The sequence below is a fragment of the Tamandua tetradactyla genome, chromosome 6 (assembly GCF_023851605.1).
Source record: "Tamandua tetradactyla isolate mTamTet1 chromosome 6, mTamTet1.pri, whole genome shotgun sequence".
In the NCBI taxonomy this organism is placed as follows: Eukaryota; Metazoa; Chordata; class Mammalia; order Pilosa; family Myrmecophagidae; genus Tamandua; species Tamandua tetradactyla.
In genome coordinates, this window is record NC_135332.1 from 55,259,830 (window position 1) to 55,285,246 (window position 25,417).

The 25,417-nt window shown below is 47.2% G+C and overlaps 2 protein-coding genes across 3 annotated transcripts in view; both read right to left on the reverse strand.

The window, feature by feature from the left end:
* Window positions 1-1,380: 1,380 nt before the first annotated feature.
* Window positions 1,381-21,213, reverse strand: INPP5K (inositol polyphosphate-5-phosphatase K). 2 transcript variants are annotated; one of them, XM_077165468.1, is made up of 12 exons: window positions 20,253-21,213; window positions 18,277-18,384; window positions 17,845-17,953; window positions 14,840-14,956; window positions 14,330-14,505; window positions 13,662-13,773; window positions 12,804-12,913; window positions 6,096-6,288; window positions 3,472-3,609; window positions 3,135-3,218; window positions 2,864-2,968; window positions 1,381-2,690 (listed from the first exon to the last, which is right to left on the reverse strand). In XM_077165468.1, exons 1-12 carry the CDS (start codon window positions 20,303-20,305, stop codon window positions 2,631-2,633), a joined length of 1,365 nt encoding a protein of 454 aa, XP_077021583.1. In that variant the 5' UTR covers window positions 20,306-21,213; the 3' UTR covers window positions 1,381-2,630. The 2 variants fall into 2 exon arrangements, with proteins under 2 accessions (XP_077021583.1, XP_077021584.1); XM_077165469.1 differs by lacking the exon at window positions 20,253-21,213 and having other exon boundaries at window positions 17,845-17,946; window positions 18,277-18,387.
* A 311-nt stretch (window positions 21,214-21,524) lies between these two features.
* The window catches only part of PITPNA (phosphatidylinositol transfer protein alpha), a 48,226-nt gene continuing 44,333 nt past the window's right edge, over window positions 21,525-25,417 (reverse strand). The window contains exons 11-12 of the mRNA XM_077165473.1: window positions 24,957-25,025; window positions 21,525-23,986 (exon numbers count right to left, since the gene is read on the reverse strand). Coding sequence (XP_077021588.1) covers window positions 24,981-25,025 — 45 coding nt within the window. The 3' untranslated portion in view covers window positions 21,525-23,986; window positions 24,957-24,980. The remainder of the gene's footprint in view (window positions 23,987-24,956; window positions 25,026-25,417) is intronic.

Here is a 25,417-nt window from a genome sequence, read left to right on the forward strand (position 1 = left end):
AAATCACAACTGACACTTTCTTGGCCTGGGACTAAGAAGCCCTTGGGTCTTCAGCCATTCCTTACAGAAAGTGAGAAAGGGGAAGTGGATGGGTGAAACTGACCTTTCTAGAGGGAGAGGCTGGTATGGGCGGGGCTGGAGTCCAGTGGGCCTGTGCTGGTCTTGGCAGTCTCACAGGCAGGCACCTTCCCCCAGGCATCTTTCCTTTCCCTCCCTACAACTTCCTCCGCCCAGGAAAGTCCGGCAAAGCTTCCTTCCTCCGGGAAGCACATCTATCCAGGGCAGGTTCATCCCCGGCAGTCACACAATGGCCCTTATCAGCCATGGAGCCAGGCACAGAGACCCAGCACACACCAAGTCTCACATATTTCCTGTTTCCACCCAGCATCAGGGCTGGGCCCAGAGCTGCCATATCCTGACTGGGGCCAAAAGGAGGGAGAGCACTCCCCCTTCCCTTTCCCGCCTCTCAATCACTGCTGGATTCACCCCTCCCAGGGCCAGGAGGGGCCCTGCAACAGGAGGCAGGGGTAGGGGTATGGGAAGGACTGAAGGGCAGTACCGGGAGAGAGGGAAATGGGAGGAGAGGAGCATGCTCCCCAGGCAGGAGGAGCCCAAGGGTTTATTCATTAGAATGGAATCTCGTAAGAGTTTACGAAGGGGAGGTGAGTATGTTGGGTGTTTTGTTTTTGCAAAAATTGCTGTCACAATAATTTTGTGAATAGGTACGTTATTCGTACTTTACAGACAACTAAGAATCATTTATTTTTGTAGCAATGAAACTCTAATTTGAATCCAGGTCTCCTGACTCCATTCCCATGGCTTCTGCTCCAGCCATGGTACCACGGCCAATGGTGAAACTTTGGAGGGTGCACACCACTTTTTCTGAGCCTTGGTTTCCCCGTAATGGTTGTGCATGTGGAAAGAAATGAGGTGAGGCAGTGCGTGTATGTGTGTGTGGTCAGGGCCCTGGGCTACCTCAGGTATGTGCACACCTAGAAGCTACCACAAGGGAATACTCAGTGGAAGAACACCTGAGAAAAGACAGTGATCTTTTGGCCAGCTTAGCCCAGGAACAAGGTTCAAGACTAGGGTGTGAGTGGGTAGAGGATAAGAGCACATTAAGCACCTTTTCCCTGAGAACTCTTAGTTTCTAGAAATGCAGTCTATTTAAGAATTGGTGGCATGTCCCTCTGGGCCACCACCCTAGAGTCTCATCTCATTCCCACCTGTGTCATATCTGCCAACCTCAGACATAGAAAGTTGAGTCTGGATCCACAGGGCTCTTGTCCCTGGAGTCTAGCAAGAGTCCTGAGCCCACCACCCAAGTGCCCTCTAGCCTCCAACCCCCAACCCCTATCACAAGGGGGTCACACACAAGTGTAAAAGCCATGTTTGTAATTATCCCCCAATATAACCAACACAAAACAGACAGCCATAGCCTGCTAGAAAGGGGGACAGTTCTTGATACTCATGACTTGTAGGATGGAGTATAGAACACAGAGCTAGTGAGGTGACCCCTCAACCTAGGATGCAGGATGGACATGCCAGTCACAGAGCATGATCCCTGAGGTGTTTTCTTCTGGCAAAAGGGCCACTGAGTCACCACTGGCCAGAGGCATGTGGTAGAAGCAGGGCCAGGCCGTATCCACACAGCTCCTGAGGAAAGCTCCTGGAAGTCACCCAGGGTCAGATCCTCCCAAATGCCCCAATCCTGGCTCTCTTCTCTTCCTGGATCCACTTCCAAGTTCCAGGGGGTCCAAAGAAAAATGCTGTTTCTGGTCAAATGATTCCTGGAAAGGGTGGGGCCCTGCAAAATTCTGTGGCCACAGCTCTCCTACCACCTGCCCACCCCTCACAAGAAGGAAGGGTGGAGGCATGGAGCTTGACCAACCAGCAGAAACCAACCTGCGTCCTTTCCAATTCTCTCTGCTTAGGCTCTGGAACTTCTAGGTCAGATTCCATACAAGGGAGCAGGGGGAGGGGCTTGTAATGACATTAGAATCTTCATGAGTCTGCTCACAAATTTACGTAACAGCCTGTGTAGAAAGACCCCTCCATTCCACCTATTTAGCCATACTGCTCCTACTGAAAGCAGGGAGTCCAGACCCTCGGCCCATTCCTCAGGGGATAAGCAATGAGATGCTCAGACTCCTGAAATCCGATGCTGTCTGTGCCAACCAGTCCATGGAGCCTGTACAAATGTGAGCATCTCCCCCTCTCAGGCAGCCTGAAGCCCAGGACAGCGTGACAAGAATGCAGGCCCGTGCCAGATGGGGCATGTGCCTGGCAGGCCTGCTTGGGCAAGACTGGAAGTGGGGGAGGGGGATGTTAAGATGCAGGCTGAGGGTCTTCCCATGTCTTGTGGACTGTCTTCAAATCTTCATTGTTGACAAACTAGCTGATTTCACTCATGTCTCAGCAACAAAAGTCTGTATTTAAGTGGCAAATGCTAGAGATCTGGACTGGAGAGAGCAAAGAGGCAGGACAGAGCTCACTCTGGGAGGTGGGTATGTAGAAGGTGCTTGGCTGCCTCCTCAGGAGCCCAGCTGGGCTTCCAGCATTCCTGGCAGTTGTAAACCAAAGCTGGCTGCCAGCTCTGGCCTCTGCCCTGGATTCACTCTTATCCTGGCTCAGAATCGTGGTTGGGATTCACCCAGTGAGTCTTCCCCAAAAAAGGAGTGGGGCAGGATCTGCAGGGATAAAACAGGTAGTGAGCAGAAGGCGGAAGAGCAGGCCTTCTCCATGTGTTTCCATCACTCCCTGGCATACCAGCTGACTCCTAGGCCCATGGCCTTGGAGTTCCCCATGATGGGCTCAAGTCCTCTGTGATACTGCTACTCTTCTCCCCACCAGCACGTCTTACCTGGAAGGGTTTGCTTATTCCCACCACAGATCGCAGATTGCTGCTATAATAACACAGGAGAAACTGATCCTCAGTCTCAGGGACATCCCTGGTGTTGATGTATACCTGGACGGGGGATGGACAGGAATGCAATCAGCTCCACAATCCTGGGCCCCACCCAATTCTCAAGGACAAGCAGTCCAGATATCTGTTCCTTCCAGAAATTGAAGTGCTGAAGCAAGCCCGCAAGCTGGAGATGTGAAATACCTGTCTCAAAAAAAGGGGCACGTACCTGGTTCAGCCCATCGCTGAAGGAGACCTGGTTGTCCCTGACCCAGACATAGGACACGTAGTCATTTATGTGCCGCAGCCCCACCTGTGGGAGAGGGGATCAGGGCAGTCAGTGGGTTAGGAGGACATAGGACTCACAGCAGGTCACAGGGAGAGGGTGTCTTATTTCTGGGTTGGCTGGCGTGTAATGCCTCCACCCTCCCCTCAGCACCAACCCCCAGGGAGGACAGACACCCCTGACATAGGTGAGCTCTTCAGTCTCTATGCCCAGCTCCTATGAGTCTCCAGGAAGGATAAAGCAGGACTGTTGAACTTCCCTGGCTCACCCACCACATCACCTTGTACAGTCCAATCCAGTCCCAGGGGCTGCTGAGGAAGTCCGGGGTCAAGGAGTAGCTGATCAACATGTCATCCTCCATGGTCCACAGGCCCTCGGGTGTCAGGGTGATCAGTGGGGTAGACACCAATGGCTTCAGCTACACACAGGGGTGGGTAGGGGGTTGAAGCCCATAGCAGCACTCCCTCTGAGGGGACTGTCTCCACTATGCCTTTCCAACATGTTGGTCAGTGGGGGAAGGAGTGTACCCAGGGGATGGGCATCAGAACTTGGCTACCCAAACAGAGAGGGAAAAGGCCAAAGGCTTCTTGGAGGGTGCCTAGGCCCTGCTACGGAAGACAGGGCTGAGAGCGAGGTGGGTAATGCAGAGAGTCATGCTCTGAGAAATGAGGCAGGGGGAGTTGCTGAGGGGTTTAAGAAGCTGGGCAGCACCCGGAACAAAAGGACAAGTATTGTATGGTCTCTTTTACAAAATACGTGTAAGAAAATTAGGGCCTAGATTGTAAGCTTTTATGGCAGCCACATTTATTCCTGAACTTTATATGTTATTTCTAAATTCTGAGATGCTGTGCTCTATGGGTATAATCTGTTATTTCCCTGGAACTTTGGGCTGTTTGACACCTAAGACTCAGAGTTAGAGTCAGCATTACTCTATTCAGCAACTGTTAAGCAGAAAAAAAGATAAGCCTTCAATTAGAAATAAGAACAAAGATGATCTGGTATGGACTAAGGTAAATAAGAATACAGGATAAAGGATGATACTGTCTTTATTTCAGAACTTTACCTTCTGTGTGAGGCCAAAGGAAGAGATGTTTATTTTGTCCAAAACTTAACACTTTCTGCAGCATATACTCTAACTTAACCTGTCTGACCAGTTCACTTAAACAACCTAAACATACAGAGCTTACAATAGGGAATGAGGGCTTACAATTCTGTATAGCTTAATGTGATACCCTGACACATTCAAGAGTATACCGGGCAGATAATTTAAAAAGTATTGGCAAAGTTCCTTGAGGGACTGGAGAAAAAACATGGAACTATTAAACTTTACCACCTGGGAAATTCCTGATACTCTCTCAAGCGTCAGGAACTCCCAAGTTAGTAGGCCAAGCCCTTGATTTTGAGCTTTATGCTTATGAAATTTATTGCTATAACGGGAAGCTAAGTCTACCTATAATTATGCCTAAGAGTCACCTCCTCTTTTTGTTGCTCAAATGTGGCTGCTCTCTTTGTAAGCCCAATTCTGCAAGTTAACTCATTACCCTCCCTGTATGTGGGACATGACATGCAGGGGTGTGAGTTTCCCTGACAATGTGGGACTTGACTCCCAAGGATGAGCCTGACCCTAGGATCATGGTATTGGCAATGTCTACCTGACCAATGGTGGGGGGGATATAAATGTAACCAAATAAGGTATCAGTGGCTACAAGATTTCAAATAGAGTTGAGATGCTATTTTGGAGGTTACTCTCATGCAAACTTCAGTTAGATATTGCTAATTGCCAAGGTATGCCAAGCCCTAACCAACTGTATTCCTATAAATCCCTAAAAGAATACTCAGGACCCTATCTCAGGCTCTATAAAAATTTCACTCACTAAGTTCATTTTTTAGAAACACAAAACTTCCAGGTTGTCCCTAGGCCAGATAAGCCCTGGAACCCAGAGGCACCAGTCTCCCCAAGAACATCAACTAGTTGCATTCCCCTACCTCATAAGGTCAATACCCCTTTTCAACATGGTGTAGTTAGAACAGTCATTGCCCAAATATCCCTGAAGACTGGGAGAAGGATCAAATGAGAGGGAGGAGTTGTAACAGAGAAAGACAGGATTTAATAAATGATTGTGTTACTGAATCATTATATTGATATTTCTTGTTAATCTCTAGTGTATTAGAACAGCTACAAGGAAATACCTGAAATTGTTGAACTGCAACCCATTCTACTCTTTGAAATTTGCTCTATAACTACTTGTTAAAATGTACTTTGAAATTTATCACTTCTCTGCTTATATGTTACATCTCACAATAAAAAATGTTAAAAGTGAAAAAGAAACTGGGCAGCTGCTCTTTGGCATCTTGGCTCCTGATCCAAAGGCCCAGATCCCATTTTGCAAGGGAAGAGGGTGCTCTGGTGAGAGCAGTTATAGGAGCGTAGAAGGCACAACGACAGGAGGACAGAAAAACCAGTGTGAAAAGGTGGAGGCTGAGGGGGTAGCCAGGAGTGTGAAGGCAAACATTGCCTTGGTCATTAGATGGCAAGATACAGGATGGAGGGAGCTCCTAGCTTCTTTGGAAACTTGACCCAGATAAGTTTAGGACAAATAATAGGAAGTCCTACTTCACACAGTAGGTAATAAATGTAATGGAACTCATTAGCCCCAAGGGAGAGTACCAAGAGGAAATGGAAACCTATTCACAAAAGGTTTGAACATGTTTTTGAGAGACAGAGCCATCAACGGCTCCTAAGAAGAGCTGGGATACCTGACCTGGGAGGAAAGGCAATCATCATGTCCTCCTACAGGCCTCCCCTGGGGATTAGCTGGTATCAGAATCCAGGGCTGGAAGGTCTAGGGATGTGGCCTAGCATGGCTGTTCCTCTGCCAAGTGCCAGGCAGCCCAGAAGTTCACCTCCAAGTCAAAGGTGCCAGTGACAGGCTTATGATCACTGATGCTGTACATCATGTGGCTGACGTAGCTCCTCAGATACAGGCAGAAGTAGGAGTCTGAGTCTGGCAGGTTGGAAGTGTGGGAGCCAGCCTGGGGCTGCCGCTTTAACCTCCACAAGATGCGGTCGGTCCATGCAGGCTTGCGTTTTTTCTCACTGAGGGTGGGAGAGATGAAGAACAAGGGAAGAAAGAGGCTACATGAGAGCAGGAAGGTCCCCCAAGCTCGCTAAAGCCTCTAACAGTAGATTCTACTAGGCAGCCAGGATGAGCCAGAGCTAGAACAAGCACGGCAGCAGGCAGGAGTGCACCCATTAGAATCAGAGGTATGCTGGCCTTTGTCAGCCTTAGCCAAGACCCCTCAGTTTCATCTACACTTCTATTAATCAAATTGTGACTCAGAAACATTCCATTTCAAACCTTTTCTTCTAGAACCAAAACAGAAGATCCAAGAAGTTAAGATTTAGTTATTGGCATCAGACCTGAGCCTGACTTTGTTTCCCCACTTACTAAAAAAGGGAAGGGAAGAATTTATGGCATGTTTACTCCGTGCCTGAGATTATACCATTATTCTTTACAGGTGGAGAAATTGAGGTTTAGAGGGGAAGTAACTTTCCCAAAGCCACACAACTAATAAGTGGTAGAGCCAGGATTCAAGGCCAGGTAGCAGGACGAGAGCATGCACTCTTAATCACCATGCCAAATCTCTTAGGCCTTAGTTTCCTCATCCGTAAAATGGAGATAATAATAGTGGTTACCTCACAGCGTTGCTAAAATGGTTAGATGAGATAAAGCAAATGAAATGCCCAATACAATGCCTGGTACCAAGTAAGCACTCAGTAGATTCTTTGGCCTCAAGAGTCAACCGAGAGACCGAGAGACCGTCTCTTGCCCGTTGTTCACTTATCAGCTTCCCTCAGGAATAGGAGAGGCTGTACAGCCCCTGGAGGCAAGAGGGCTTTCCTCCTCTTAGGTCTGAAGTTGCCTGAAGACAAACAAGTCTCTGATCCCTAATCTAGCCCTGCCCAAGCAGCACTGGATCTCTCTCTCAAGACCTTCTGGGACCAAAATGGAGACCACTGGCTCTGAGTCTGGAACTGGTAGGGGGTATGTATGTGGAAGGAAGGGGAGGACAGTCTCTGCTTCTGGGTTCCTCCTCCCTGTATAGGCTCCCCTTTCTTGATTAAACTCAAAGAATAGTAAAGCCTGACCAGATGACTCCCTAACTTAAAACTTTAAGGAGTTTTCATTGGCTCCAGAATAAAGTTCAAATGCCCAAGAATGGCTTTCAAGGTGCTCAGGAGTCTGACCCCCTGTCCTACCTCACCTCCCACCACTTCCCAAGACCTACCCGACTCTGGCAACTCTTTCAAGCCTCTAAACATTTAAATTTATTTCGTTTTTGTGAAATAGAACATATATACAATAAGCAATAAATTTCCAACTACATTGTAACAATTAGTTATAGCCGATTTCAGAGTTTGGTATGGGTTACAGTTCCACAATTTTAGGTTTTTCCTTTTGGCTGCTCCAAGACACTGGAGACTAAAAGAAATGTCAATATAATGATTCAGCAGTCCTATTCATTTGTTATCTTCTCTGTTATAAATTCTCCCTCTGCTTTGATCTTTCTCCCAATCTTTAGTGATATTTGGACTTTGCCCATTCTAACTTTTTCATGTTGGAAAGGGCTGTCATTAATATGGGATGGGGGATGGGACTAGTTGATGTTCTGGAAAGGCTGGCCCCTCTGTGTTTCAGGACTTATCTGGCATAGGAACCCATCTGGAGGTTGTCAATTTCTGGAAAGAAATCATAGCGTATTTCGTAGAATCTCAGATAGAGCCCTAGGTGTTCTGTAGGGTTGGGAGGAATGGTCTTCGTTGGGGTTTCAAGCCTCTAGATTTTCGCTCTGTCAATTTTGTTACCTGGAACACCCTTCCTCACCTGGGAGAGGCCCAATTCTAATGCTGCTTTAGTCATAAAGCCAACCCTGACCTCACCTTTCTGCTCCCAAAGCAGTTAATACCAGTATTTACACAACTGCATTATATTGTAATTTTTCTTTGCTCAGGCAACATATCAGTTAGTGTGTGAACTCTGAAGGCAAAGATTGGTTTTTAAAGCCTCCACTGCACCCTCAGCTGGTACAGAGCCTGACACATAGTAGGTATCCAATAACTGCTTGTAAAACCCAAACTAAAAATACCTGAACTCAATTACTCTCCTCAAAAATGTCCATTTGACCTTAATGTACAGTTTCACATCTTTGTAATCAGCTTGAAATGCTATTTTTGTTTTTTGCTTTATTCAATTACTGTTTTCTACAAACATTTCTGATGTACTCTTGTCACTTCAACAGCAGTACAGTACAGAATACTGGAGAAGAAGAATGGTATCGTGGCAAACTCAGAGACCAGTTGGGAAAAGTTTGGAGAAGGTTCTGCCCTTTTAATTAAGACCTATGTGGCCTTGGGGAAATGACTCTACTTCTCTAAACCTCAGTTTCTTCAACTGTAAGATGGGGGTGATAAGAGTACTTACTTCAAAGAACAATTGTGAGGATTAAATAAAGGTGTGTCAAAGGAGTGGTCAAGAAGTGGTAGCTTTGGCCAAACCAGGCCAAAAGCTTGTTGGCTGCTGGGTGATTTACAACCTATCACTCTTCGGTATTCAGAGAACAACTGCATCTGGTATTTCTATCGCAGGTGACAGACACTGAATTCACCGTGGACATTTAGTGGCTAGCAATGCTTAAAACTTGGAAATGACCTAAGCTAATACACCATTCTCTCTTTCAAAGCTTTCTCCCTCTCCAACTTCCCTATTATGGTTAAGAACCCATACTTGGAGTCCTATCGAAATCCTTCCCTAAGTCCAGACCACAGTCTGCCTCTCCTTACTCCTCAGCACCAGTCAGCCTGTACCCTTTCCTCCTCTCCCATGACCTGCTCCAGGTTCATCACCAGATATCTGCATTGGATTATAAGCCAGGCAACCAGGAATACACTGAACAGGATTGACAAGGCCCTCAGAGAGCTTATGTTTGACAATCAAAAGACAAATGAGCAAAGATACATGATTATAAATTAAATTTTATGCATGTTCTCCTACTTCACCATTTCTAATGACAATAGCTAAAAACTGGGTCCTTTCAAAAGGTGTGTCAGGCACTGGAACAGGTGTCTTAGAGTCTATGCTAATCCTTCCAGCAATCCTGCATTACAGGTCACATTTTTCTCCTTCTACAGGACACTGAAGCTAAGAGACCACCCTGTTCAGGTGGAAGCCAGATGTTTGCAGGTCTGCCGACTATGAAGACTGGGTTCTTCCGCTGTATTCTATCATCTCCTCCAATTTACCCCATTTTGGAACCTATTCATAGCAGCAAGAACCATTTCACATGCACATCACCAGAGTGGAGACTCACTAATACTTTTTGGCTGAATGGCTGTGATTTAGGATGAGAACTGTTTCTGAAGAGGAGTTAATATGCTTTCTACCTTCAAGATTTTCTTGACTTAGAGTCTAGAAAATAGCCAATTTTCTGACCCCACAATGGTGATGTGCTCAGTTTCTGGGTCTGAAAGTACTTTTTCCTTTAGCTTCCTGTAGAAGGGTTCTGTTTTTAAGTGTTTCAAGGAACTCTGGACCAGCATTAACATGCCAGGCACCCGAGTCTCTGGGGCACAGGTGGCGCTTGAGTCTTGACTTAATCACAGTATCCTTTGCTCGTTGCTTAGCAGAGATTGACTGGGTTCATAATGTCAATTGTAACAAAATCCTATTGCTAAACCCTGACTCCAACAGGATTTCCTGCCTCCAAGCTTTCCACCCTTCCCTGTAATGGAGCTGGCCTCGTTTCTCATTACATCTTGGCATGGGGACACTGCAGTGGCAAGGCAAAGCTGCATAACCATGCCCTGCACACAATTTACCCACAGTTCCTTTGTACAGCAGGGACAGGTCAGGTTCTTAGCTGGGTCAGGCTCCAGATTCAAGGTGTCTCTCATCAGTGCTGCTGACTGGAATGCCTGCCCTTCTCCATTCTGCCAAACTCTGTTACCTCATTCAAAGCACTTCCCTTGACAACAACTCTGACTCTCCTGGCTTCAGCTGCCCACCTCATCCTTCACTGAAATCTCCTTTGGTTCTTTCGTACAGGGTTTTGGAAACCTTTTATTGATCACCTCCTAGGGTTGGTACTGTTTATTTCATCTCTTTGCCATGGGTGAGTCCCCTGCTAGACTGGCTGCTCCTTAAATACAGTGTTTTCTCTTTTTGTCCTCTCAGGTTTCCAATTCAAACATGCCAAGCACTGTGCCCCATATGAGGGATGGCCATAAATCAGGGTACTCTGTGCTCTCTGGGCATTCATAGTACTGCAAGAAAAGTACATTATGTCTCAAAAGCACCAAGGAAAACACAGTGTATACAGGTTTAGAGGCAACATAATGTCATGAGAACTTGCAGTGAGATGAGAAGAATCAGAGAAGGCTTTCTAGCAGATATGTTCAAAATGGGTTTAAAGATGATTAGACAGGAATGTCTCTGTTCCCCATGGGGGCTCAGGCTCTGAATGTTGCAGTAACTTCCAGCTGCCTCTGCACCCTGGCCCTGGCAGGGAATATTTCAGTTATGATGTCCCCCTATAATGTCTCCTGTTCCTGCCCAAGCATTCCTTCATTTCCTGGGCTCCAAGCTAGGAGAAACAATACGTAAAGCTCATTGTCTGAAGTGATACTGACTTGAGTTCAGATTCTTGCTTGAACATACTCTGTTGTTATCTTACTTAGATACTCCCTGAGACTCAATTTCCTTATTTGTAGAGTCAGTAAATAATAAAACCTACCAAATGTGGTGGGAATTAAGCCCTTTGCACAATGCCTGGCACACAGTAATGATGTCAGTCACAGTGAGCTATTATGCAGAAGTTAAGTTTCTGCCTCCTCCTTAGCAAGCATTTGCTGTCCTAGTCCTGCCTTTCTTTTTGTTGCAACCAGCAAGACTGGCTGTGAATTCTATGGCATTGTGGTCTAGAGGAATGCATTAAGGGCTACAGAATATAGAGAAACATGTTCCACCACTCCAGCTGAGCCATGTGGGGAAGTCTCAACTTCTCCAAGCTCTTCTACCCACTGTCAGCTCCTGCCAACTCCAACCCAGACCAGCTTGCTGTCTGAAAGGACTGCCCAGTTTCCTCTTGGTCTCCCTACCATACTCCAGGGCAAAGGGATACCTGGCCACACTGCCTGTCACCAACTTTCTTTTTGCTGGCAAGTAGTTTAGACGTCAATTGGTAGAAGATCCCAGCCTTTATGGCCCAAGTCTGTCCTTTCAAGGCCTTTCAGCTTCCATGATGACTCCCATTTCCAACAGATGGCTGGGGAGACTGGCAAGTTCTCTGCATATTCTCTCTCTTCTGTGGGCTCTGGTGCTGAGATTTCTCCATCTTCCTGGAGCTGTGGACATGGGCCAGCTGGCCAGCCAGAGCCTGCCCTCTTACCTCCTTTCCTGCCTGCTTCGTTGCCCAGGCTGGGCCCCATCTCTAGTGTTTACTGCCTCTTCTTATGTGGACTGCCCTAGTCATGACCCCATCCTTTCTTGCTCCATACTCCTGAAATGGTTCCCCCTTACCCCTTCCTTGGTGGAGACATTTTGGCCCTGCCATACCATTTTCAGCACAGAGCCTGTAGTTCTACTCCTTGCCTTAACCAGATAGCAGAGATACCTTCTCACCCCCTAAATACCCAGAGGCCTGGGCTGCCAAGTGAAACAGAAAGTACCATAACTCATAATTTCTTCAAAGAAATTATGGCCCTCACCCTAATTTGAGTCAGGCACCTCTTGCTAGCGCTTCTTTTGCCTTTTGTTTAAGCCCCAGGTTTTGGTGGGTACCTGGGCCCTTCTTAGCTTCTCAGAAGGGTGTTTAGTAAAATTACCACCTGAAGACATGCTTCTAAAAATAATAACATAACAGCAGTTATCACTGAAGGTACATTGGGTGCCAGACATTGGGTCAAGTACAAGCAAGATGCCATTCAATCCTCAACTCCATTAAGTGAAAACTGTTATCATCCCCATTTTATAGATTACAAAATTGAGGCTTAATTATTTTGTCCAAGGTCAAACAGCTGATGAGGGGCAGAACTGGGCTTCTAACTATTAGATGAACTGTCTCTATATTGTTCCCCATGAAACTCTTCTCTAACTACTACTTCATTTTCCCACAGCACTGGCAGGCCAGGGCAGGGATACTTAAAATCATTAACAGGTTGAGCTTAAGTTTTCTGCCTAGACTGGAAGTAGGAGAAGTGGTTCCCAAATGCCTAAATAGAGACCCTCCAAGTTAGGATTCAACTACCTTCATCCCCTCCTCTGGCCCTACCTGGCCCCTTCTGCCATATGTTTGATAGTACTGGCTCCCCTGCCTTCCAGTTCTGAGGACAATCTGGGTCAGCTCCCACAGCCAGTGCTCCTAAGAGCTGATGGCTGTTTCTATTCCTGCTTCCCTGACACTTCTATTCTGAGGCATCTCCCACTGCCACTAGGATCCAGCACAATCTGAGCTTCTAAGCCTCCTGGCCCCTCATCTTAAGCACATCTATTTCCTCCCCAGAGACTAATTCCAGATCCATGGAAGACTGGCCCTCTCCCCGTGGGGCCTTCTCACCTGGTATCATAGTTGTTGGAGTGCCTATCAAACTTGTACGTGGGTGGGAAGAGCAGGAGGCCTTCCTGAAACTCCCGGAGCAGAGGGTCACGTGTCTTGGAAATCCTGAGCTGTAGAAAAAGGCACGGTTCCCCATCTCCCAAAAATCCCAACCCAATGGCCCAGCACTGCTCTCTAAACAAGGGATGCCATCAGAAGTGGGGTAAGAGTCAAGAAGCACAACTCCACTTCTTCAATACCCCGAGAGTAATCTCATCCATTCCCCATCCCTGCCCCCTTCTGCCCAGGAGAGCAGCTAAATCCTTTTGGAAACTTTACCCCACAATCCTAGGGGAGGCAGTTGCCTGCCACTTTCCAGTCCTTGGACTATAGGGACCAGGATTTGAATTCCATCTCCCTGGGGGCCACTAGTGGACATGTGTCAAAGGGGATGCTGGGATAGCCAGGGTCCCCCAAAGGGGTGGTATCTTGTCCTTCAGGAGACAAACAAGCCTGAGGATGGGAAAGATGACAGGGAAAGGCTCCTCAACAGTTCTAGAACTTGGCAGTGGGCTGCTTGAAGGCAGGGAGGCAGAAGGATCAGAAGGTAGGGATACAAATGCCTCTAGCACTACCTAATCCAAAGCACACCCAGTGGCTGCACCCCACCTTCTCCAGGTATGGGGCAGGCACTAAAGGAACTGGTTGCCCCAACCCCAGGTGTGAAGCCCTATATACTCCTTCCCCAGGAACATGGACTTCTGAGGTCTGGGGATGGAGAACAGCCATTAGGAAATCTGAGCAACTCTCCTCACACTTCATGTTGGATCTCCACCATGGGCTTAGATTACCCCTGGGGACCCTTCCCTCACTTGATACCTGATCCTTCTCCCACAGGTCACTGTAGCACCGACTTTTTATGGATTCCCGAACAAAGTGCAACCCAAAGTCCTCAATCCGGAAGTTCATGTCTCCGAACCAGAGAATGAGGCTTTAGAAAGAAAGGAGGGCAGCCTGAGGGTTTGTGAAGTCAGAGGGGAAGGGAGGAGCAAGTAGTGGCCAGGCCTACTAAACCCAGGGGCTATGGGGAATGAAAAGCTCCAAGGGCAGGTGAAAAGTCAGATGCTAGGAGATCAGGTAAAGACAAGCTAAAGAGACCATCTCAGAGGAGCATGTGGCATATACGGAGCAAGCTCTACCCCTTTCTCTTTCTCCCTCAACTAAGAAAGGAAAGGCTAAGAAACAGTCCTGCAGTGACCTCAGAAACCACAAGATTCTTGACCTGTGATCTTCAGAAGTGCTGAGCTTCTAACTAGGACAGAGGGGCTAGAGGAACAGAGTGGTCTCCAAACCTCAAGCAGGCAATGTTAGATAGGAGAGCAGATGCAGCGTCAGGGAAGGGGCTGGGAGCAGGAGGGAGAAGGAACATAAACTGACTATGGATGGGCATAAACTGACTATGGATGGGGAGCAGTGACCAGGCAGAGGATGCTAGCCTGGAGTGGCATGTGGGAGAGGAAAGTGTGCATTTGTAGCACCATGCTCACTCGTGGTCCAGGATGTTGGGGATATCGTGCCCCTCGAAATTCTGCATCTCTAGGATCCGGTCAAAGTGTTCCAGCCGCTGGTCATTGTTGGTCAAATGGGGGGGCAGGTGGCAGTTGATGATGCTGACATAGTATCCGTAAAGCTTCAGGCAGATGTTGACACCTCCTTTGTTTCCCTGGTAGGACAGGTGGTTAGAAGGGTGGGAAGGTGCTCTGGGTTGGACACACCCCTCTTTTCTGGGCTTGAAGGGAGACAGTTTCACCTCCCCACTGCATCCCACAGGGCTAGATATTCAGTTTCCCAGGGTAATCTCTCCATCCAGAGACCATCCCCCACTCAGGGATATGAAGACCCTCTAAGGCAGGACAACGAGTAGAGGACACAGGCTTAGACAGAATGCTAAGATTAATTTCATTCCTTTTCATTTGCCTGGTTTTAAGTCTTCAAGACCTTCGAAGCCAAGTGAAAAGAGACCTTACCAGCTCATGAGTCAACAGCTCAGTTCTTACCCAGTACCCGAAGAGGCCAGTGGGGGTGGATTTGGTACAGAGGATCTGGATAAAGGGTAAATGCTGATGCTTGGTAAAGACTAGTAAGAGGAGCCCCTGCATACGGACACAAGAGACCTGCAGGTAAAAAAGACAATGGTGATTCATTTAGTCTCTGCCAGACCCTGTGCTAGGGGCTCTAGAGAGTCCTGAGATACACGCAATGTCCAGCCCTGAGGTCTATGGTTTGAGTCTCAAGAGCTTCTCTCCTCTCAGCTGCTAAATGATGAAGTAAGCAGGTTTCAGTTTTCGCCCCGGGTCAGTCCCAGTCCCACGCCAGCTTATGGGGGTCCTCTCACTGACTCTCCTCCTAAGATACTCTGCACTTGGGCTGCCAGCCCTGCTGGCCAGGGCCTTAAAGAAGAATGTGGCTACAACAGTAGTGGCGAGGGGCACTAGCTTTGATGTTAGCCAAATGTGGGTTCAGATCCTGGTTCTGACTCTTAGTATTAGATACTGGGCAAGTCTCAGTTTATTTTCTCATTGATAGAACAGGAATAACATTTATCTCATAGATGTTGTAGATTAATTGGCAGCTATTATCTTAAAAGTAAATGCAGGGAAGGAATATGAGAGAGCCTTCTATACCTTGATTTGACTTGATAGTTAAGATGGTGTATATATATGTAAAAATACACCAAACTATACATTTAATATTACACATTTTCCTGTACACGTTATGCCTCAATTAAAAGTTAAACAAATGCCCCTCCACTCTCATAACTACAGCCTGTGGGCAGGTGGATGTCCATGAAGAAAACATAGAGGGAAGGACAATGAGTACAGAGGACACAGGCGCACAGGTTGGGGAGACCAGCCACATCTATTGGAATACTTTGCAAACGCTACCTCAGCTAATTCTCACACCCTGTAAGTAACCACCGCCTCCGCTCTCCAGGTGGGGGAACAGAAGAAGCTTAGGAAGGTTAAGGAACTGGAAGGACTACCTGGATAGTAACATCGAAGGATTAGGACTGACAGTTCCCATGATCTGAGCCTGTGGGGGCTTGGGTGGGAACAGGCTGTGGCAGTGATCCTCTTTCTCAGGATCAGGCTGTGTGTGTCCACCACTTGAGTAGCCGTTTCCGGAGCATGAGGTGCAGAGGCCAAGGAGGAAATCCCCGGGTGGGGAATGTGTACTAGGCCTTCCAGGAATTATGAAACTTGATCCCACAGGCCAGGGAGCTCTGGCACAGCAGAAGAGTCAAAGTAGGGGGAACCCCAAACGCAGGACTGAGGAAGGGAGGCGTTGGACAGAGATTATTGAAACTATATTCTCAATCTTTCCTTCCCAGTGTTCTCTCTCCCTCCCATTCCACCCATATATGACAAGGGAAGTGAGGTAGGTATGGAATGTGAGGGGTTGACTCCCAGGGTCAGGACATGAGCCAGGAAACTGATAAAAATTCTGCAAGTTTCAAGCTTAATCCTCATTAAGGGTTACCGCGCTCCTCCACAAAGGCACCAGTCCACTTTGTAAAGGAGTAGGGAAGTGGGGGTGGAGGATGGGGTCAGGGAAGGGCAGAGTTAGAGTGAGAGAAAGGGAAGGACTTTGGGGAAAGGCAGGAGACTTCTAGGGGAAAAGGAAATGAAGAGGCGGAGCTAAGGAAGGGATTAGGGGGAGGTAGCTGGGAGTCCTGGAGCAAGCAAAGGGGATAGCCTGAGTCTTCTCACCTATGGCTGGCAAACCCCACCCAAGGAACAGGCTACAAACAGGGCTCTCCTCTCTACCATAGCTCTTGGCTAGGGGAAAGAAGGTTATCCGCTTTAGATTCCAGGATGTAAGGCTGGCCTCCCAACTTCAGGAGCCTGCATGGGTAGAATGGCTTGCATCCCTGCCACAAGCTGAGCTAATTTCCTTGGCTCAGATCCATTCTACCAATCATCTGCCAGTGAGCTGAAGCACAAGGGGGCCTGCAGCTTTGGGAAGGGAATGGGTGGTGAGAGAGAAGGGAGCCAAGGGCTCAGGGGCAGACTTTTCTAGCCTGAACAGCAGGACTAAACCTGTATTCACAGAAGGGCACAGAGCATTTGCCCCAGCACTCTTAGGCTAACTAGGATAATAGAATTATTCTGTATGAGTTAAAAGAAACCCAGTCATTTAGGGAAGGGAAAGGAAGGAATTCTGTTATTTCCAAGAAGCATAGCACAAGGTGCTCTGAATGGGAGTGTGTTTCACCCCTCATGTGTGCAGGGCATAAACAAGGTGAAGCTCTATCAACCCAGAGTCTTCTTGTGGGTTCTAGAGTCTAAAGATTCCCCCAAAGTATACTGGTCCCTTAGCCTGAGAACCTTTTCCTCCCCAACTCCCTCCCTCCCCAAATCCCAGACTCTGGGAATTTGAGGTACATAACCTCTATGATCAGAGGACACTCTAATACCAACAGGCTAGTTATGGGGTCCCCCCTGGTCTTAGAGCCAATACAGCAGTAACGCAAAGTGCCTAGTATTCACAAAGTTTGAAAAATCTGAATTCAAATTCCAGATAGCCTGATTCAACCTCTCTGAACCTTGATTTTAGCTGTAAAATATTCATATTTCAAGTGGCTATATAAAGAGCTTATTAATAATGCTTAACACAAAGTAAGCACTTGACAAAAGGTAGTGATTATTTATTACACTCAGGGATTTCAGGCTGGGTGTGTGAGCAAGCTGGGGGTAGGGTAAGCACTGTGGAATTAATAAGCCCTGCTGCACCTTCCCTAGAGAATTCATCCAATCTGAAAAATATCAGGGTGTTAAACTAACCCCTGGGGTCCCAGCCCAGCTCCAGCTACCTTTGGAAAGCAACAAGGCAAGCAGGAGCTCCAGGGAGCCAGGTGCAGCTGGAGCTTAAACCTTTAAATGAAAGGGAAACAGAATGAAAGCCTGAGTGAGAATAAGAGGAATACATCCAATCAAACAACTGGGGGTTAGTGACAAGAGGTAGGACACATTTCTCAATCACCCATGAACTTGTGAGTTACCTTGATGAAGCTCAGAGGGGAAAGCACATCCATGAAGAAACTGCTCCATGGGTCTTCAAAGGCAGTGTCAGAAAGAAGGCTCATGATCCCACAGTTCATTTCCTGCAAACTGACCATCCCAGGTCAGAGGTTCTACCCCTGGCCTGGAGGGGACCACCTCTCCCACAGATGCTTAGTATTACCCTCACCAGACTTTTAAGTCATGGTTCTGATGACAATTGCTCCCTCCCCTGGCTGTCGGTCTTCAACTGCTTACCAACGCTAATTCAGGACAAGAGACACGGGACCGGGCCCATGTAGGTTGAAAGCTCCTAGCCTTCAGATTCCAGAAAGAGGGAGGGCAAGTTACAGTGGTTCCCCACAAGGACAACGTAAGACTGCACAGATTTACCTGATCTCAGGGATGGGTGATAGGGACCTGCAGACACCTACCCAATAATATATATGTCCAGATTCAGGTTGTGGTTATTCAGCTGAAGCAGGTCACTGAGGTCGGAAGGAGGTGCTGCAGAGGCTATATTCCATGTCACAACATGTATGCTGTGGAAAGGATGAAAAGTTAGTCGTGGAGGAAGAAGAAAACCTTGTCCAGTTAATGGATAGGAGTCTAGGCCTGCTAATGTTAGCACCACAACAGAATGCATTCATAATGGGAAATAAGAATTTCTGCATCTGAACTCCTTCATCTGCACCCTTGTCCCCTGAAGCAGGAAATCCCCACCCTGGATTAGTTTCTCCAAGCAAGCCCACAGCTGTCCACACCTGGCAGGACTGGTGTTCCTTACACAAGTAGAAATGCTAAAGGGAACCCAAAAGTTTCTGGGTCAGGCAAGGAAAGGGGTAGGGATAGGCTGGATATCCAGGAATTCCAACAGCTACCCAAACCTCAGCAATCATCTATGGCATGATAAGCAATTTCCCCACCTCCTTTCTCAAGGAGGTGTATGTGTGTGTGTGTGTGTTTCTGAGACCATCAGAGAGATCTCAAGGGTCCAATTATCACCTTGTGAGAGGCCTCAGCAGGTCAGCCACAGGGAAATTTCAAAATGAACAGCTACCACCCACATACCCTCTCTCACTCTTTCCTAACAGAATCCTAGACCACAACCAATTCTGAAAAGCACTTCAGGAAGCCTAAGGAACAGGTTTCTTGTCCTATCTCTTAAGAGGCTACCATCTTTGGGGAAAAATAATGAGCTCGATAACATTCACCCTCAAATAAGCCCTAGGGAAGCAACAGCACTAAATCAGCAGCTTTCAATAACACCGGATTCTTTAAGAAGGTCAGCATAAGAAGAGACTTGGAGTTCTCTTTAACTAAATTGTTCCAGAAACACAAAGAAGCCCAGACTGAGCTGAAACTAAGCAAGCAGAGCTTGCAAACACTGTCCAAACCAAGAAGTGCCACCAAGCCATGCCTAATTCCTAGAATGTCCACACCATAAAGAAGAGTACCTACAGCAGCCGAAGAACTATAATGGGAGAACACAAAAGGGTGAGAGAGGGGGAGAAAAGGAAGGATGTTCTCCACTGCATTTTGGACATCTCTTTTCCATCAGATCTTATTCTTGGAGACCCATGTTCTAGAAAGCATGACTTGAAGAAATCCTTGGCCTTTTTAAAGCAACTTCCTGTCCCACCCTAAGAATATAAATAAACAGAACAAAACCCACCTTCCTAGGCACTCTGCCAGAGACTAAGTGCTTCATTTGTTTATGATCTCCCCCTGCTGTCCAACAGCAGATTAAGGAGGGCAGTCCTTTTACTCAAAGTCTGTTTTCCCAAGAGCTTACTCTTACTGGTTGAAGGGCAAAAATAGGAGATTTTGCCCCTACTTTCAGGTCCCAGGATTTAGCAGCAAATCCTTTCATCGTGATCTGCACTAAGATGGTGATTAATGTTGTTCCTTTAAAGAGCAGAAATGGGACCAAGCTATGTCACTTCACTAAAGAATCTTATCTAAATCTGATTTTGGATCTTAGGAGGTCACAACGGGATCAGGCAGACCCCATGACGTATCTGCTGATCAAAAGTAGGGACAATTTCTGTTCTAATAAGGGGATTACCTTATTGTCTTTAAGTCCAAACAGCCCAACACGGCTGCCGATCCTCTAAAGGCCAACTGGGACACCTGCCTGGGCGCCCCAACAGGATAGGGGTTGGCGGCCTGAATTTAAAAGGTGTGTGGGGCGTTGGCTCAACATATAAGCTCTTCGACATTGGCCTGGGAGAATCTGGGGGGCCATTTTACCCGAAGGGGAATTGGGTGGGAAGCTGCTTGGATGAGGCAGTGTCTGAACCAGAGGCAGGCATGTAGGCATGGCCCTTTCCCTCCCATACTGTTTCCGCCCCCAGAACTGCACCCCCGACTGGGTCGAGGAAGTGACCCTCGCAGCAGTCTTCCTCACCTGAGTTTCCTGTCGCTAGACTCGGTTGGCTTCTGGAGGTCCACAGCCGCCATCGTACCCACGCAGTGGCCCGGCAGGATCCCGTCTCCCCACCCCAGCCAGTCCTGTCAGGTTCAACCCCTCAGACGGTAAGTCCCGGACAACGCTCGCAAAATTGTTTTTCTTCCGGATTCAGCCCCTCCTCCTCGGCTTCCGTAAGAGGCGGGTCTTGAGCGCATGGAGGGCTCTGGGTGGTGCGGCTGAGGAGAAGAGGCGGGCCTCTCCAGAGAGCGCGAAACAGTGAAAGGGTGAGGAGATGAGAGGTTTAAGGGTCGTGGTACGTTAAGAAGTGTGTCTTCTCGTCATGTCAGCGTGTCGCAACACTACACCCCCAACAGGCGAGCCGGCAAGCTGGCCGCCTCCGCCGCAACCTGGTACGCATTAAAGTCAGTTGTCTGCGGCTCCCAGGATGCTGTGCGCAAGGCGCGCCGGGAAGGATCGTCTTCCGGTGGATGCCGCCGCCGCGCCCACGCGTGGTTCCTCGACTCGCTTCTACCCACGTTTACTTTCCGAGGTCTCCGACCCCTGCCTCCATTGTCTTCCCTCCATTTTCCCATTGCCCAGACACCTAAGGGGCAAAGGGCGCGCGCCCACAGGTGGTGGGGCGTTCTAGTCACCAGCCTGCCTGTAATCCTGTATCATAGGTAATTTCCCCAATTATCACCACACCCTCATGTGGTCACTACCTTATTAGTTCTCTACTTTCACTTGCAAATGTGGACGCTTTTCAATACTTTGAAAAGCGGTTTTGGGTTCCCGGACTCTTAGAGCTAGTAGCCATCAATGAATGAAAAATAAGTTACTGCCTCTATTTTACGAAGAAAGATATGGAATGAAGATGATTTCAACGAAGATTCACTATGATTTCCTTCAAATACATGTTTCTTAACTTTTTTTTTTCTGAGGGGGTAGAGAAGGAATGATGAGTCTCCCCAGAAAAATGCACATTAAATTTTATAGGCAAGCTTTAAGAGATTCACAAAACCCCATTCCAAACCAGGTTAAGAACTACTATATATTAATGTTTTGCTTGGTAGGGGTGGGAAGGAGAGGGAAATGTGAAGAGGAGGGGAGACCAGACAGAGGCCCAAAGGAATACTGCCATTACAGAAGGGCTAAATTACATTCAGATAGCCAGGTTTACATAAGTAAATTGATTAGTTCTTCCCTGGTAAAATGGGGGACATCAGCAAGAGTTGAAGGATATCTGAGTTGTATTAGGATATCAACAATAAGCTGGACTCCAGAAAATTCTGTCTAAGATTTTATTAGACTGCTTTTTCCCCCAATATACCTGTATTGGAAGATTCAGACAAAAAGGCACAAACTCACATTAAATAAACAAGGTATTCTAATCAGTTCTACAAAGTGTTTTTTGTAAAAGTGCCACTAGGAACCAACCAAAAAGTCAGGGAGTCCCAGCAGGGACGGTAAGAGAACTTGGGAAGATGTACACGTGCCCACAGTACTGACCCTGTCTCCTGACCTCTCTCCATGAAAGACTGAGCACAGCACCCCTCATAGAGGCACTGCTGCTTCCAGTTGGGACCATGTCTCTGGAAATCTATGGAAGCAGCTGGTCAGAGAAAGGATGTGGCACATCCTCAGGTACAATCCCTGAGGAGAAAAGGGGGTACTTAAAAGAAGCCAACACCGTTGCCCAGCAGCAACACCATCCACGAGGGTGAAACAGACCAGGGACTTCCTTCCTTTATGTTTGTGCTCAGCTCATGTGAATGCCTTTTTCCAGGTTAAATTGGAGCAACAGGTGGCGGTGGGAGGAGCCAGAGAGAAGTCAGATAAAGAGAAGTTCCCCCACCAAAGCTGAAGTGATATTCGTGGATCTCAAAGAACTGAAGGAACGACGTTAATATCTGCTGACCCTCCAACCACATGAACAACTGTCTGCTTTGAAAATCAGTTTGTTTCTCCCAGAATAACCCACCTCTGGACTTGACCTAGTTGATGAATGAAGAAGGGAAATCTTTAAGCACAAATGTAAAAAACAAAACAGAGTTTACAGGAAAACATTTACATTTTCTCCAGTAGAAATGCCTCTTCTCCATCTTTCCTAGTCAAATAAATGCTACTAGCAGTCAAGATATTAATAATCAACTGAAATGCCCCAGACCTGTAACTATAGACCCCACAAGGTGAGGAGACTAATAACAAGGAAAATGTCTGTAAAAGGACATATCCTGGTCCCAAAGGGGCTTCAATGAAGGTCAAAGCTGACCAGCCTGAGGGGTCTGAACCTGTCCACCCTTGCCCCAGGAGGGCCACAGGGAAGCATCCATCAGGGTGTCACAGATGCAACCCTGTCAGACACTCCCTTATTGCACTTAGAAATGAGTAAGGCAAAGCGAACTGAAAAGCATAAGGATAAGCCATCCCATCCTACTTCTTGCTCTTAATAGAGATTCAGTCTCATTAGCAGGTGCACCCAGGCTAGCATAGACTTGGATCAGTGCACATTCTGATCAACATACTTCACAAATCTTCCGAGAGAAATGTCAAGTGGCATCACAGCTATCTTAGAGTCTCCCATCAGAAAGATACTCAGGTTCTGCCAAGTCATAGGGAACTATGAACCCCTCAGTAGGTTCCAATTTCTGGAGCCTGGACTTCCTCACTAGCCTACTTTGGTGTAGTATAATCATTACTTGCATTTGATTGTCCAGGACAGAACTCAGCATGGGGACAGGACACATCAAGTACTTGATCCCCAAATTCTTTCCAGCAACCCTGAAGATAAGAGGAAACATATCTGGCTGGGAAGGAAGCTTTTTGCATGCTCATGTGTGCAGCATGAAAAGATCAGGGCTCCTGCATCCTAACCAGCTTCAAAGACAGAGGACAAGGATCTAAGAAAGCACAGAGAAAAGAGGATTATTGCTGAGTGGCAGCACCAACCCAAAAGGGACAAGGAGCAGGGACATACAGAGCCCTTCAGGGGGTCAGACTGATAAGTATATATGGGGCAGACTCACTTCTAAGGGCCACAATGGACAAGGTCCCAGGTGGAGAGCTAGTTGGGGCATATTATGGGCTCTGCAAAGAGATACAGACACTGGGCAACAGGAGGGCTGATAAGCCAGGTGTTTCTAAGAATAGTGAACAGAGGTGCACTGCATAGGGCTGGGGTTATTTGTATTTATTAAATTTTCTTAGAGACTGGCTGCGCCCTCTAACAATGGGCTACTGGGAGCAGAGGTCAGAGTTATGAAGCTCCACTGATACTCTGTGGAACTGGGGAAAAAACCTGCATTTCTAATTCACCCCCTCTCCCTAGGTGAACACTTAATTTATCCCAAGGTTGAAAACAAACTTAAAGCATTTAAATCACCACATCACAAAAGGCAGCTATTTCGAACGACTGAAAATGTCACTTGGAAATAAAGTTGGGGGTGGAGCACATACAGAAGTGGGTCAGAACACAACGGGGAGAGAGGCAGGAGCTGTAAATCCAGTGGCCTACATGCCACACATCTCTGAGGAGCAGGCTCCTGCACACACTTGCTTCATAATACCAGACGGTCTATTTGTTCACAATATTAAAGGGCATCTAGAATTGGCTACAGTAAGGGATTGAAAGTTGCCTGAAGAATGGGCACAGAAAGGCTGCGTCCGAAGATGGCCTGTCACTCGGGAGGGTGAAGCTGCTGGGCCTTCCTGTTGACCAATGTCTTGCAAAACTAGAAGAGAAATAAAATTAGTAAGGAAACAACAGGGGAAAATAGACACACACTATAAGTCACCTTTAATTGGGGGAATTTCAAAAGAAGGATGCCAGTTGATGGGGAGATGGGGAAAAGGAGGTCACTTCAGGCCCAAGCAGTGATTGAGAAGCGAAGCTGGCAGGGCAACAATCATCTTCTAGCTCCCAGAAGTTGCTTCAAGAATATGGGGCAGGGAGAGGATGCTTGAGGACCCTTTAGCTCCTTAGTACTCAAGGACAGAAAGTGTTTGATAAAATAATCATAGAACATGATGGGGAGCGGGGCCAGATTTTTCATTCCATGATCAAGATGACTGTGAACTCCTGAGCCAATGGAAGGAAGGGGTTTGGGGAGGAGTGGTAGCATGAAACAAGGGACATCTCATCCTGACCCTATGACCTTGGAAGAAACACTGTCCCAGCCCATGAAAGAGGCCACCTCTGATGAAGACTTCTACTCAGTGTAGAATCAGGGATTTGTAAGAAGCCAATGAAATAATACCAATGCTAGGGAAAGCTGTCTGGCCAGTAAGATTTCCAGGGGAAGGCAGGGAATATCAGCATTTGGGGGCTAGGAACTGGTTCTGGCATGAAGAGTATAGAAAATGCCCTGGCTTCATCTTAAAATGGCTCACATTATGAAAGGAGAAGAGTAAATTCACTTCAGCATCCACTTGCCTCACCACACCCCCACTTCTCCCCACCCTGTCCATGTGTCTATTTGGGTGGTTCCTTATAAAACATGTCCCTGAAATGTCCTAATATTCATCATGTCAGTCAGTGGGTCCTGAAGCCTGAGTGCATATGGCATGGCAGTCGTCATCATTACTAAAGGCAAGGACAAGGATGAAGCAGGTTTTCCAACTCCAGAGTAAGTTGCTGAGGCCGTGAGGACACTAACTGATTTTAGCTTCCATGACATGCACAGTGAGAAATTCGGTACATACAGTGCAGAAGGGGAAAGGGTGGCTTTAGTCATCTGCTGTCATTCCTTTCACTGGGTCTTTTTGTCTCATCTGGAACAGAAAAAAAGAAATCAGGAATGAAGACACTTGCTGCTGCTGATGTGCCATCACAAATACATCCTGCCTTCTCCTTAATCTTATCAATAGTTAGGGTGGAGCATTTTTTTGTGCACTAAGCAAGAAATTGAGGGGAAAGGATACTGCACACATCTGTCACAGTCAATGCAACACCATTTATCGCTCTATGTCACTGATCCCACCATCTATGATTTCTGTTTCTCTACCCGGCTCCTCAGCATTGGGAGTCAGTGCTTAAGCTTCTCTATTTCATTCATTCAACAAATATTTATGAAGTATCTCTTTTGTACCAGAAATGACTCCAGGGCTGGGGATTCAGCAGTCAACCAAATCTGGTCAAGTCTCTCTTCAAGATGCTTACATTC